The sequence below is a fragment of the Mastigoproctus giganteus genome, chromosome 3, assembly GCF_048544385.1.
Source record: "Mastigoproctus giganteus isolate SK-2022 chromosome 3, ASM4854438v1, whole genome shotgun sequence".
Classification (NCBI taxonomy): Eukaryota; Metazoa; Arthropoda; class Arachnida; order Uropygi; family Thelyphonidae; genus Mastigoproctus; species Mastigoproctus giganteus.
Genome location: NC_143577.1, coordinates 28,388,625 through 28,401,897, shown reverse-complemented (window position 1 = coordinate 28,401,897; position 13,273 = coordinate 28,388,625). Strand labels below are relative to the sequence as shown.

General features: G+C 37.2%; 1 protein-coding gene across 1 annotated transcript in view; it reads right to left on the bottom strand.

The window, feature by feature from the left end:
* Positions 1 to 13,273, bottom strand: part of LOC150087830 (transcriptional adapter 1-like) — a 141,841-nt gene that overhangs the window by 61,173 nt on the left and 67,395 nt on the right. Inside the window, exons 3-4 of the mRNA XM_090370455.1 lie at positions 6,297 to 6,351; positions 862 to 927 (exon numbers count right to left, since the gene is read on the bottom strand). Of these exons, the coding sequence (XP_090226581.1) occupies positions 862 to 927; positions 6,297 to 6,351 (121 nt within the window). The remainder of the gene's footprint in view (positions 1 to 861; positions 928 to 6,296; positions 6,352 to 13,273) is intronic.

The following is a 13,273-nucleotide window of genomic DNA, read 5'->3' as shown; positions in this document are numbered from 1 at the left end:
AGGTATTTTATATTTGTACTGTGATCTTAAGGTACAAGGGCAACTCCAAAAAATTTTGGAATCATGCGATTTTATTAAAGTTAAATACTTCAAATTTTTACAGCTTCTCAAAGTATTCACCCTTAGCATCTATACACGTTTTCATCCTTCTAAACCAACTATCAAAGCAGTTTGCTAGTCTTCTTTGGAATTCATATTTATTCCATCATTGAAGGCCCAAAAAGCTTCTTCATCCCTCTCAAATTTTTTCCCTTTGAGTAGAATTTTGACTTTTGGGAACAGAAACAAACCACAAGGCCTTAAGTCTGGAGAATAAGGCGGATGGTGACTAACTGAACACCAGAAGTGGCTAAAAAAGTCTAATGTCAGAGATGAATGTGAGTTGTGAGTCCTCATGTTATCATAGTCCCTTTAAGTTGTTTTATTTTTTGGGTCTGTTTTGAAAGATTTTTTTCAAACACTTCAGGAAAACATTTAATAGTACACCACTTATTCTTAAAAAACCAACAACAAGACAAGCACCGCTTGCACTTGCACCTCGTCAACAAAATCACACCTTCCAGTGGTAAATATTTGAAGAATTTTGATGAAACGAGAAATTTAGAAATAAAGAATGTAGATTTTAATGGTATTATTTATTTTTATTATTTAACATCGATCGCAAAAATTTTTGAAGAGACCCTTGTAGATTTAGAACATTTAGAAATATACTGGACAACTGTAATTTTTTTAAGTGGAATCGATCTACCATAATCAACTGGTAACCAACTGGAGGGAATGTTCTTACCTCTTTGGCCATGTCTTAAATAAAGTAACTTAATCAAATAATAAACTAGATATGATCTAGCAAATAATACTTACAGTGTGTTGAACAAAGACTTTGGCACTTGTTTAGGAATGAGAGCAAAAACTCATTATGTAAGTGTACTGAAAACAAAAAATAACAAATAGTTCAACTAATGCTAAATAGCTCAAAGAATTAGTGATTATATTAAGAATTTTCTTTAATTATTTAGCTAATCAGTTCTCTGTAAACAGTGCACAAATATTAAACTTAATGAAATCAGTTTTGTAAAGGATGCACTAAATTCAGAACACAACATACTTATTCATATTATCCTGATGATGATAGTGATGAGAAAGAGACATAAATAAAGAAAAATTATATATAGTATTGCTGTAAATAATATTACCACGGTTCTTGTAATATTTACCATAAAGGAAGAAGAAAACTACTATTGTTTTTAGAATTTATTTATTTGAATATTAGTAAACAGAATTCAACAATGTTCTCTGAAACAGTACTGCTAGTCTTTACATACTCCTTCAATCTACTAGGCCCTTTGTTATTGCAAATGTTAAATGTCCGATATAATACTGGCTGCTGCTCTGACTAGTGGTGTGACCACCAAATACGGAGGATGCAGAAAGGTCAGGGAATGACCACCGCATATCCCCGGAGCAATATGGCCTTAGTTGCTAATGCTCCTAAAAACCAAATAACAACTGACTAGTGATTACTTCAGACTGTCAATATTAGGATGTCTTCTGAGCAGGCTATGAACTGCAACTCTGACTATAATATGTAGTCGGTGCACTGTGTACACCCAGGCACACCTCCTCATGGCTAGGGACAGGAGGCAGGGTGCAGTGAACAAACTTGTTCTATGCCCCATATCTGTGAAGATGCCAGAGCTGTCAAACAACACTCAACAGAACAAACACACCACTCTAGCCACACTTACCACACTGCCGGCATTGGCACATGCCTGATATAGACACTACAGTGGCTAATGGGGGGAAACCCCAGAGACCACCAGGAAACAAACACATTTTGACATTTTGTAGTCTAGTGTTTGGTTTCATGTTGGAACTCTCAGAAGGACATTCCAAATACAATCAAACAAGGAACTAAGACATCATAGGCCAGCTGAAAGGTTTGTAAGGCTAAGACATCGCAATCATATCTTGAAATGATTGTGATGTCTTAGCCTTACAAACTTTTCAGCAGGCCTACATGGAACATGGTTTGTCTAAAGTTATGAAAGCTTTTGCCATTTTCATATCACTGACAGAGGAGGATCACCTCAACCTTTATACTATTTTTTTTTTTTAGGAGCATTAGCAACTAAGGCCATATTGCTCCGGGGATATGCGATGGTCATTCCCTGACCTTTCCGCATCCTCTGTATTTGGTGGTCACGGGCTCGAACCCTGGTCTGATCAAGAAGCGTGTGCTACGCACTGTTGCTCCTGCCCACCTGGCTATGGAGGTGCCCCAACCTTTATGCAAAATTCAAGTAGCATCCCTGAAGCTGTGGCCATGAACTTTTATCGTTTTGACCATTAAATTTTCTTCAATAGAAGGCTTTCTGATCTGAGAAGTGCAGTCTATGTGTTTTTTGTGCACTGCTGCAATCACAGTTTTGATTATAACCTCCTGGTTCCCTTTAAGACCAGGAATTAATGTGTAGTCTGCTTTCCTGCAAAAAAAAAAAAAAAAGCAAACATCCTTAGAGTGGACTAAAATAACCATGACATGGTTTTTGTGGTTCTCATTTCTCTGGCCACTGGATTTCCTTTGTAGAGAGGATTCCAGCATATTTCAGCAAAATTTTCTGAAGTCCTCTACCAATCTCAATCAGCTCTGGAATTCTGGATATGCATAGATGACAAGATGGCATAGCCATAACTTTCCTGTGTTATATGTTTTACTGGCCAAGTAGACAACTAACCTAATTAATAATGGCTGGAGTTTGCTCCAACCATTAGCAGGGCTGGTTGAAGGCTTATGCGGTGTGTGCAATGCAATGAGCATGATAGGGGTGCACTAGACCTAGACATCTGCGGGGGCTGCTGCAGATGTCTAGGTCTAGCACATGAAGTATTAGATGAAATTTATGTAGATAAAATAATAAGGATGTTTGCTTCTGCAAAAACCAGAAAAGTGCAATTTTTGTAAAATTTTGTATTTTGTTAATTTTATTGTATTGTTTTTCTTATTGTTAGTAGTAATTCATATGTTGTAATATTTATATGATGTTAATTTTCAACTAATTTAAAAAATTATTTAAGTATATGCATTTGTAGTAAAAATGATTTTCATGTTTTTCCGTACACACAAACGTAAATCATACAATTTTTGTGGGGCACCTCCATAGCCAGGTGGGCAAGAGCAGCAGTGCATAGCACACGCTTCTTGATTAGACTGGGGTTTGAGCCCGTGACCACCAAATACAGAGGATGCAGAAAGGTCAGGGAATGACCACCACATTTCCCCAGAGCAATATGGCCTTAGTTGCTAATGCTCCTAAAAAAAACCAAACAACAACATACAAAATTTTTGATGGAGAATTGAGGCACCGATTTTTTTCACACACAGTAAGTAAGTCTCTTGTAAGCAAGAGCAGGCTGGTTCATGCTTGATGTCTTCTGTATTTCACTGTTTATCCACAACAATTCCACTGTAAGAATTTGGCCATTAATTTGGCTTGGTTGGTCCCTTGGTCAGCTTCCAAAGTGCTGAATGCCTATTTTTCTCAGTCTTGGGTTTTTTTTTTCAGGATGTATGGATGATGTCCATTGGTTTGGACATCCATTTTTTCTTGTGCTGCTGTTAGCAGTTGGGTTTTGTGTACTGTTACTTTACTGCTTGACTTATGCTGGAGCACAAGGAGGTACTGATATTGGAGTGGTAGCTGATTATTTTCAGTGCAAGTTTTTCAGAGCTCAGTAAATAGTGAACAATGGGCATAACTGACTCGTTCAGTGGTACAGTCATTTCTGAGTCCCAATGGAATGTTTCTTGGAAACCTTTTCAGTATGTTGTCTTATTGCTATTTACTGGTTTAACTGCTTTTCTGACATTCTAGTATGAAATGATCAGCTGTGCCTTAAGTCTTTGTAATTCTTTTTCTTCCTTCCACCTCTTGCATGCTTTAGAGTATGCAGTGTGCTCTCCTTGGCAATTAATGCAGGTGTATTTTTTAGTTGAACATGGTGTCATTTCATGGTCCTTGGCACCACACTGAGTCCATGAAAGGGCATCATGACAGGCCATTTGTGAATGTCCATATTTCTCGTACTTGAAGCACCTTAATGGGTTTGGAACATATGAATATACTGTGCAGTTCAGATAGCCAGCTTTAATCTCATTAGGATACAGCATATTAAAAGTAAGGATGAGATTTCTAGTCGGGAAAGATTTCCACACCTTATGTGCAAACATTTGTTTTGCAGCTGGTCACTCCTTGAAATTTTAATTCTGAGCAGATTTCTTCAGACACTTCAAGAAGATCCCATTCAGAGATCATGCCTAAGGATGAGTCCAGTGTTTTATGGGGTGTTACCATAATTGGTATTCCCCCAATACAGATGGCTCAGAGGAGCTGTTCTGAATGTTTATAAACACTTAGTTTCAATGAGGATATCCCTAGAAAGTTGTCATCTTACAAATTTAGGGGAGCCTACCAACCCTTAAAATTCCTGAATAGAGAATGGTGACATTTTCCCTATAGGTTTCTCTTCAGTGAAATGAATTATCAGTTATCTAGGTGTTGGACTTTGTATAGTTTCAGTTCTGGGCCTCTTTGATGAAGTGGTGTCTGTATCTGTGCCTTTATTTTCTAGTAGGGACTGTGTTAAGGCTCCAGGAGTAAAGTTTAGATTATCAGGATTCATAGTATGTTTTATTTTGGTTTAGTGTCCAGGCTCCCTGTCCACCACCAAGCCCAAATGGGACACCCACTACCCAAAAAGCAATAAATGCGCTTAGGAGTGGGACGTGAGGGCTATCCAGATACCACACCTGCACTGTTGACTGAACCCTGTCCCTTGGACCGTGAGGGTTGAGGCATGGTATTGGCATGGTTGACCCTTGCAGGCAAACTCACTAGCTGAATGATCCTAGGTGAGCCATCCCAGGACCACCCATCTTGTCAAAGCAGGGGCTAAAGCTGGGTTCCTCAACCACCAGAATCTTCCTTTCTGGGTTTCCAGGGGTTGGAGCATATGGAAAATATGCCAGATTCCTATGATGTTAATCTGGAGGACTGGCAGCATCTATGGGAGATCACCTTGCCACATAAACGTGCCCATACCGAGGGGTCACAGCTGGAACAATGCATTGCAGCACTGAGCAAAAGTGTATCGATCCAAAGGGGATTATATGTTCCTAGACTTATCAAATGAACCCTTTATATTCATTCTGATGGTTGAGGGACCCAGGCCATGAACTTTTCAAATACCCCCTCATAAAAGAGTGGTGGTGATCTTAGACTGGTTTAAATCTAGACTTTTTTTTCCCTCCTGAGATATGTTTTAATGGGCATTTCCAGTATAAAGTTTCTTCAATGTTCATAACTAGTTTTAGACTATAGCTACCGTCAGTTATTTTTCAAATTATTTGTTGTTTCAGCATCTGCTGATTCTCCAATTATTTTAATGTTATGCAAAACTTTCTCACTTTAAAAGCAATCAACATGTGTGCTAAATGGTTGGGCATCTGATTCATTTTCACTTATGTCTTCATATAAATTTGAAGCCTTTTTCTTGTTAAAAAAAAAAAAAAAAAAAAAATAGGCTTAGTGGCTCACTAGTTAAATTTTGATGCTTGATGACAATTTTTCCATCTTTTCTAAGCGCTAGAGTTTGTACTCGGGTATCATTTACTGGTGTTACACTTTTAAAAGTTCTTGTCCTTGAAATTGTCTTAATTTTTTTCTGCATTTGCATCAATGGTATGTACACAGCTTTGTGAAGATTTTACATGCACAATGTCACCAGTACTCTCTCTACCTTTTCTAAACATTCAATTACTTTCATTTTAACTTACAAAGAAATTTATTTTTGTTTTCTTTGTCATTGCAGCTGCTGTTTACTCGTTTGCTTCAAACTCATATTCATGATCGGAGAACCTTCCCCCCCCTCCAATTGTGGGGATAAAGTGCTCTGTAGCAATTAGATGTTATCAGTACTGTAACTGGAAATGCAAACTTAGAATACAGGTTTGTAATGTTCTCAGTTACATAAGGTAATCAAAGTTTTATATCTGCTTTCTCATGGAAGTTGAAATGCACTTGGCAAACATATTTTTCTTTTCAAAATCATTTCAAAAATGCTATACAGCTCTATATAAATAGCATGGGTAAGACTGAACATGAAAAGACCACTATCCACTCTGATTTGAATTCTTGTATCATTCAACTTTCAAGTCTTGGCAATCTAAAAATTTGATATACGTATTTAAAAAAAAAAAAAAAAAAAAAAAAAAAAAAAACTTTGAACAAGAAACATACTTGCTTCAGGAGTAACAAATTTCCGAACTTCTACATCAAAATCTTCTTTTGAAATCTGAAGGGGAAGAAAAATAAATTATTCTCTTTAACTGTATGATAAGCACTGTTAAGTATTGATATTACAGTAAAACTTTCTCATTATATCACAACGGAAACTAAAAACACTGATGATCAAAATCATGAAGATAAGGAAAAGAACTACGACAGAAAGAAAATATAGATAATGAAAATGACAACAGAAGAGATAAAGAAGATTATGAGAATCAGGTCACTCCCAAACAGGAAACAAAAAAGCAGAAGGAAGATGAAATTAACAGTAAAGAAAACATAACTTGTATGGTCAACAGAGCATGTACAAAGGTCAGCAGCAGAATTCATCAAAATAAATTCGAAGTCAACAAATTAATTTTTACGAATCTGTCTACTTCAATAAGTACCGCGATCTTTCATTATGGCCTGTCTCGATGAGCAATAATTTCATTCAACACTGTTTAATGAAAGACAGTTTGTGTTTTCAAAATTGTTATCCCAATAATATTTACAGAGAATCAAACAGAACATACAATGGACAAAAGAGAAGCTTCTCAAACAGATATTTTGAAAAAAATTAAAGTGGTCAAATTGTTATGAGATCCTGACTAGCCTATTCCAAGACTAAAGGTTGCATATACTGTTTCGTTTGTAAATTGTTTTCAGCAAGACAGACATCTTACATCAGACGAGTTTTCAGACTGGATGAATATACAGGTAACCCTCGTATAACACGGTTATTAGGTTTCTATAAAATGTCATGTTGTGCAAAATTGTATTATATAGGACTAAGAAAAAGTGCAAGAGGGGGTTACGTTCCAAAAGCTAACAAAAATACACAATTCTAGATTTTGTGTATCTTCTGTTCTCTTTAAAAAATCAGTAATCTGGGTTTGTTTGCTTTTGCTTGATAAATCTTTGTGAATTTCGTATAGAACTAAGCATTTTTGAAGCCCCCTTTTGAACTTCGGGCTCCTTTCATTCAAGGATCTGCATTATAAGATTCTAATTGCTCAGCTAACTTTATGCCTTCCACTATGCTTTTTAGTGTAAAATTTGGAAGTTTAGAATTTTCATCTGTGCTATCACCATCTGAATTGATTTGATTTTACCTCCGATGCCATTTGCACCAAATCCGCTACGCCGGCCTCTTTTTCTGCCAGTAATTCTTGAACGTCTTCAGTAATCATATCTTTTTTTTTTTAATTTTTTAGGAGCACTGGCGACTAAGGCCATGTTACTCTGTGTATATTGCCTATAAATTGCGTGTGTCCTGAAGTCGATTTTCTGCTTTGCTGGACAAAAAACCATGCTACCCTCGCTGGAGCCCGATTAACTCAGCCACATTGTGAAAAAGACCAATAAAAATTCCTCCCTTCATCAGCAGGATTCGAACTCAGGTCTTTTCCAGCCGGTATTATGGGTGGGGGAGGGCAATTCTATCAACTGTGCTACCCAGGAAGGCTTCAGTAGTCATATCATCAAAACCTCAGCCTCCTACCGACATAGCATGTTCTACTATCGCACCGATCCCATTTTCGGCCCGTTCAATCATATTTCCTGAATGAACTGACTCTGGCCATACATTTTGCCACATGCATTTAATGTTGACAGTTTTACTTCTTTCAGCGATAAAAGTATGATTCTAATACAGTCCACAATTGAGAAATGTTTCCATGCCTCCATTACTTCAAGAGATTCAAAATCTATTGAAGTAATGGGTTGTGTTAGGGTAGCTAAGAATAGAAACAGGTGCAGGTATACTTGCGTGTACACCAATGCTAGGAGTTTAGTAAATAAAACTGATGAATTTGAGGTATTGCTCAAAACATCAAAGGCAGATATTGTTGGGATATCAGAGACGTGGTGTCACACAGATATAAGGGATGCAGAACTGGAATTTGGGGAGTACAACGTCTACAGAAAGGATAGACAGGATAGGAAGGGGGAGGGGTTATGCTATTAGGAAGTGAAGCCAGTCGACATCGCTGGACAGTGCAGTGTCGAGTCAGTTTGGTGTGACATAAGCATTGGGAGATCAAAATTGAGAGTAGGAGTGTGCTATAGGCCTAATGACTCTGATGAGTATAATAAGAAACTGTACAGGGAAATAGAGTGGGCCAGTAAATCAGAGAGTCTTATAATGGGAGATTTTAATTTCCCAGATATTGACTGGAATTTGGGGGCTGTTCACTCACACACTAGCAGGGCTTTTGTGGATTTATTGGATGATTGTTTTCTACATCAGCATGTTCGGGAGGCAACTAGAGGGAGTAATACTCTTGATTTGATTATCAGCAGTGATTCTTCATGCATTAAGAATCTGCAGATAAATGAACCACTAGGTGGCAGTGATCACAGTGTACTAATGTGGGATTTACTCAAAGAGGTAACTACCATTAGGGGTAAAGGGAAGGATTATTGCTTCCGTAAAGGCGACTACGATGGACTGAGACAGTATTTAAATTCTATACAGTGGGACCAACTGATGATGTTACCAACAGCAAATTCAAAATGGGAAGCATTCAAAGAACTTATCTTGGAAGCTACTAGGCTTTACATACCAACTAAGAAATATTGTTCAAGGTTTAGGCCAAAATGGATGTCAGATGAACTAATGAGGCATATGGCAGAGAAGAAAAATGCATGGGATACTTACAAATTAACACATGACACAGAAGCCTACGATAGATACACAAGTTGATATGCAACCAAGTTACAAAGGAGGTTAGGCAGGTGAAGGCAGATTACGAGAAATCCTTGGCAAGGGATGCAAAGAAAAACAGCAAAGAGTTCTTTACTTATGTAAACTGTAGAAGGAAGGGGATGAATCAGATTGGTCCACTTGATATTGATGGGTCAACTGTTGATGATCCTGCTCAGGTAGCTAACAAACTAAATGAATATTTTGCATTGACATTCACACATGAGGAGTTATTCAGCGAGGGGAATGCCAGAAGTGTATTCAACTCTAGCAGTAAGCTACAGAATCTTGAAATAACTGGGAGTAAAGTGGAGGAGAAATTGTTGAAGATAAACACAAGAAAGGCACCTGGGGTGGATGGGATCTATCCAGTTATATTAAAGGAGGCAGCAAAGGAAGTAAGCAAACCCTTAGCCATAATTATGAGAGCTTCCTTGGACACAGGGGAGGTACCCATAGACTGGAAATGTGCAAATGTGACCCCAATTCACAAAGGAGGATCAAAGGCTGACACAAGTAATTATAGACCTGTGAACTTAACTTCTGTTCCAGGAAAATTAATGGAGGCACTGGTTAAAGAAGCACTGCAGGATCATTTAGACAAGACTTCAGTTATAGCTTGGACACAGCATGGTTTTGTTAAGGGGAAGTCTTGCCTGACCAATTTGATATGATGCAGTCACAAAAGAACTGGATGCAGGGAATAGCTTTGATATTATATACTTGGATCTTAGAAAGGCTTTTGATACTGTTGCACATGGAAGACTGCTACACAAATTGGAGCAGTGTGACATTGGAGGCAAATCGCTGCTATGGATAAAGGGGTGGTTGAGGGGGAGAAGACAGAGAGTGGTAATCAATGGACACTGCTCATCATGGACTAATGTTATTAGTGGAGTCCCTCAGGGCTCAGTGTTGGGTCCATTATTGTTTTCTGTATTTATAAATGATATTGATGATGGTATATCAAGCTTAAAGTCCAAGTTTGCAGACGATACAAAGGTTGGCAGGGTTTTCAAGGACACTACTGACACTATGCTGCTGCAACAGGATCTGGAAAGGTTGAGCAGATGGGCTGAGAGGTGGCAAATGAAGTTTAACATTGACAAATGTAAAGTACTACACATGGGAAACAGCAACCCCAGAGCAACGTATCAACTCTGTGGTACTACACTTACAGTGGTAGAGAATGAAAGGGACTTGGGGGTGGTTGTGGTTGTGCAGGCAGATATGAAGTTCTCAGAGCAGTGCAGACGGGCTGCAAGAGTATCTCATGGAGTATTGTCAATGATATACAGGAATTTTTCCAGCAGGGATAAGGAGGTGATTATTCTCTTGTATAAGGCAATGGTCAGGCCACACCTAGAGTACTGTATACAGGTCTGGAGGCCTCATTTCAAGAAGGATGTAGAGCTGCTGGAACGAGTACAGAGAAGGGCAACAAGATTAGTGAATGGAACAAAGGGGTGCTCTTACGAAGAAAGGCTTAAGTTTTGCAAATTACAGTGTCTGGAGACTAGGCACCAGCGAGGTGATCTGATAGAGGTGTATAAAGCCTTGAATGGTTTGAGCATGGTCAATGCTGATGGGATTCTTCCTCTAGCTCAGAATAATCACCTGAGAGGGCATAAATTCAAATTGAGGAAAGACAGATGTAGGATAGATGTGCGGAAATTTGCCTTTAGCCAGCGGGTGATGGTTGGTGGAACAGACTTCCATCCCTTGTCGTGGAGGTTGATAGCCTAAATAAGTTTAAGGCTCAGCTGGACAGGTATTTTGAATGAACAGAGGGGTGAAGTGGAAGTGTTTTTTTTTTTTTTTTTTGGCTGATGCTGCATAAGCTTGCTTTCTTGCATCAAATGCCTCTACTAATGCTAATGTGTGAAATCAATTTTTTTGAAAAATCCATTGTAACGATTTTCTGATGTAATGAGTTTTAAAGGTGAATATAATACTTTTATCTAATGGTTGAATGAAAGAAGTTGTATTAATCCATTACAACTGTGGCGGTAGGAATATGACTTCAACATTTGGATGGCCTGGTGTGCTATCAAATAGTAATAAAACTTTGAAATCTAGATTTTTCCACAAGTTCAACAGCATAGAATGTAACATGGAAATTTCCGAACAAAATAAAACACAGGGATTTCTCAATAATTTTTTTTGACTAGCGAGTCAACAGCAGGGATTCAAAAAAGAGTGGAATCCAACATAACAGCAGGGTTTTCCTCGCACAAAAGCTCAAAAATACCGTTATACAAGGTTTACTGAAATTCTCTACCATGTTAGAGCGAAATAGTGTTATATAAGTACCGTGTTGTGCGAGGATTGCTGTGATTTATCAATCGTGTTTGAGCATGGGTAACACAATTCTATGGCAGCTCTCATGTTGTAGAAGTACCGTGTTATATGGGGGTTGCCTGTATTGAGAAACTTCAAAAGTCATGAAGACTCCACAGAGCACAAGAAAGCTATGTTTACTTGGATCACATGTAAATCAAATAAAAATGCACTAGACCTATGTCTTGAAGAACAAGACAAGAAAGAAAATTCAGTATTATTTTAAAGTGTTAAAAACAGTAGTTGCAGTTATTAAATTTTTTAAGTAAAAGAGATTTGCCCTTCAGAGGTCACAATGAAAAGTGGTGTTCTTCAAATAACGGAAATTTCATGGGAATCATCGAACTAATTGCCGAATTTGATCCATTTTTGCATGAGCACTTGGAAAAATGTCAAAATGAAAAAAACAAATGCGACTTATTTATCCAAAACAGTTTACGAAGAATTAATTGAAATAATGGGAAAATGTGTACAAAATGAAGTGGTAAATCAAATAATAACCCAGACACCAACTACTACTACAATAATGTAGAATGTACATTATTATAGATTCTATACTGGATGTGACAAACTCTGATCAGTTGCTGACTATTGCGTGCTACTGTTATAATGGAAAACCCTATGAGCAATTTTTAACTTTTTTGCTAACTGAGAACTATCTATTTGCAAATTTATTCAACAAAGCGAAACAAGTACTGCACGATTGTAACCTGCTGTTGAACATCGCAGTCAGCCATATGACAATGCAGCTGTTATGAAAGCACTCTTTAAAAACATTAATAAGTATGCAGAATATGTGCTGCACGCAACTCAATCCCTTAATCTCATCAGAGAAAAAGCTGCCTCCACAGTACCTGAAATTGTTGACTACTTTGGTATTTTGCAACAGTTATGTTTTCTTTTTGTGTTCATCTATGAGATGGAGTATTTAAAACACACACATGCCAACTTGAATTCTTTAAAGAGTCAAAGTGTAATAAGATGGTCTGCTCATTATAAAGCTGTTCAAGCCTTGCAACATGGGTATGACGACATTTTAAGAACTCTAAAATATATTTTTAGAGACTCAGAAGAGAAATGAACACAGACGAGATGCTAAAAGTTAATTAAAAAAGTTGGTAAAGCTTGAATACGCTATTTTAACTGAAATTCGGAAAGACATTTTGGAAAGTTTCAATAAAACAAGTGAGAAATTACAGACTCCTGATTTGGACGTATATGAAGGGTACCTTCTTTTGTCATCTTTAAATTTATTTATTAAAGAACTGAGAGAAAATTCATAAACTGATAAAATGAGTGATGAAATCAATAGAAATTATGCTGACGTCAAGAAGTGAATTGTAACAAAAAATTTTCAGATCATAACAAAAGCAGTAATTCATTAAGAGGAAGAGATAAATTTCAAATAGAAGTAATAAACAGGGTCTTGGATTGTTTGATAATCCAATTAATGAAGATGAGTGAATCATATGAACACATTGGAAAAAGATTTAAATTTCTTGCTGATCTGATACGAAATACTGACATCAATGGAGATAACATAAAACTCACAATATGCCACAACGAGACATCAACGACAAACTGGTTAATGAGTATCGTCAATTCAGAGTATTTTAGATTAGTCACTGCACAAGAAAACTTGAAATGCTCTGAAATCTTACAGCTCATATATGAAAGAAACGTGATAGAGGGTTTCCCTAATTTGACAACAATCCTAAAAATTTACATGACATTACCAATAACGAGTTGTGAAGCTGAAAGAAACTTTTCTAAACTATCAATAATAAAAAATAAATTTTGATCAACCATGCTAGAGGAAAGACTGAATTATTTTTCTATTCTCTCTACAGAAAATGATGTTACAAAATCATCATCATATGAACAGGCAATCAAAGAGTATGCA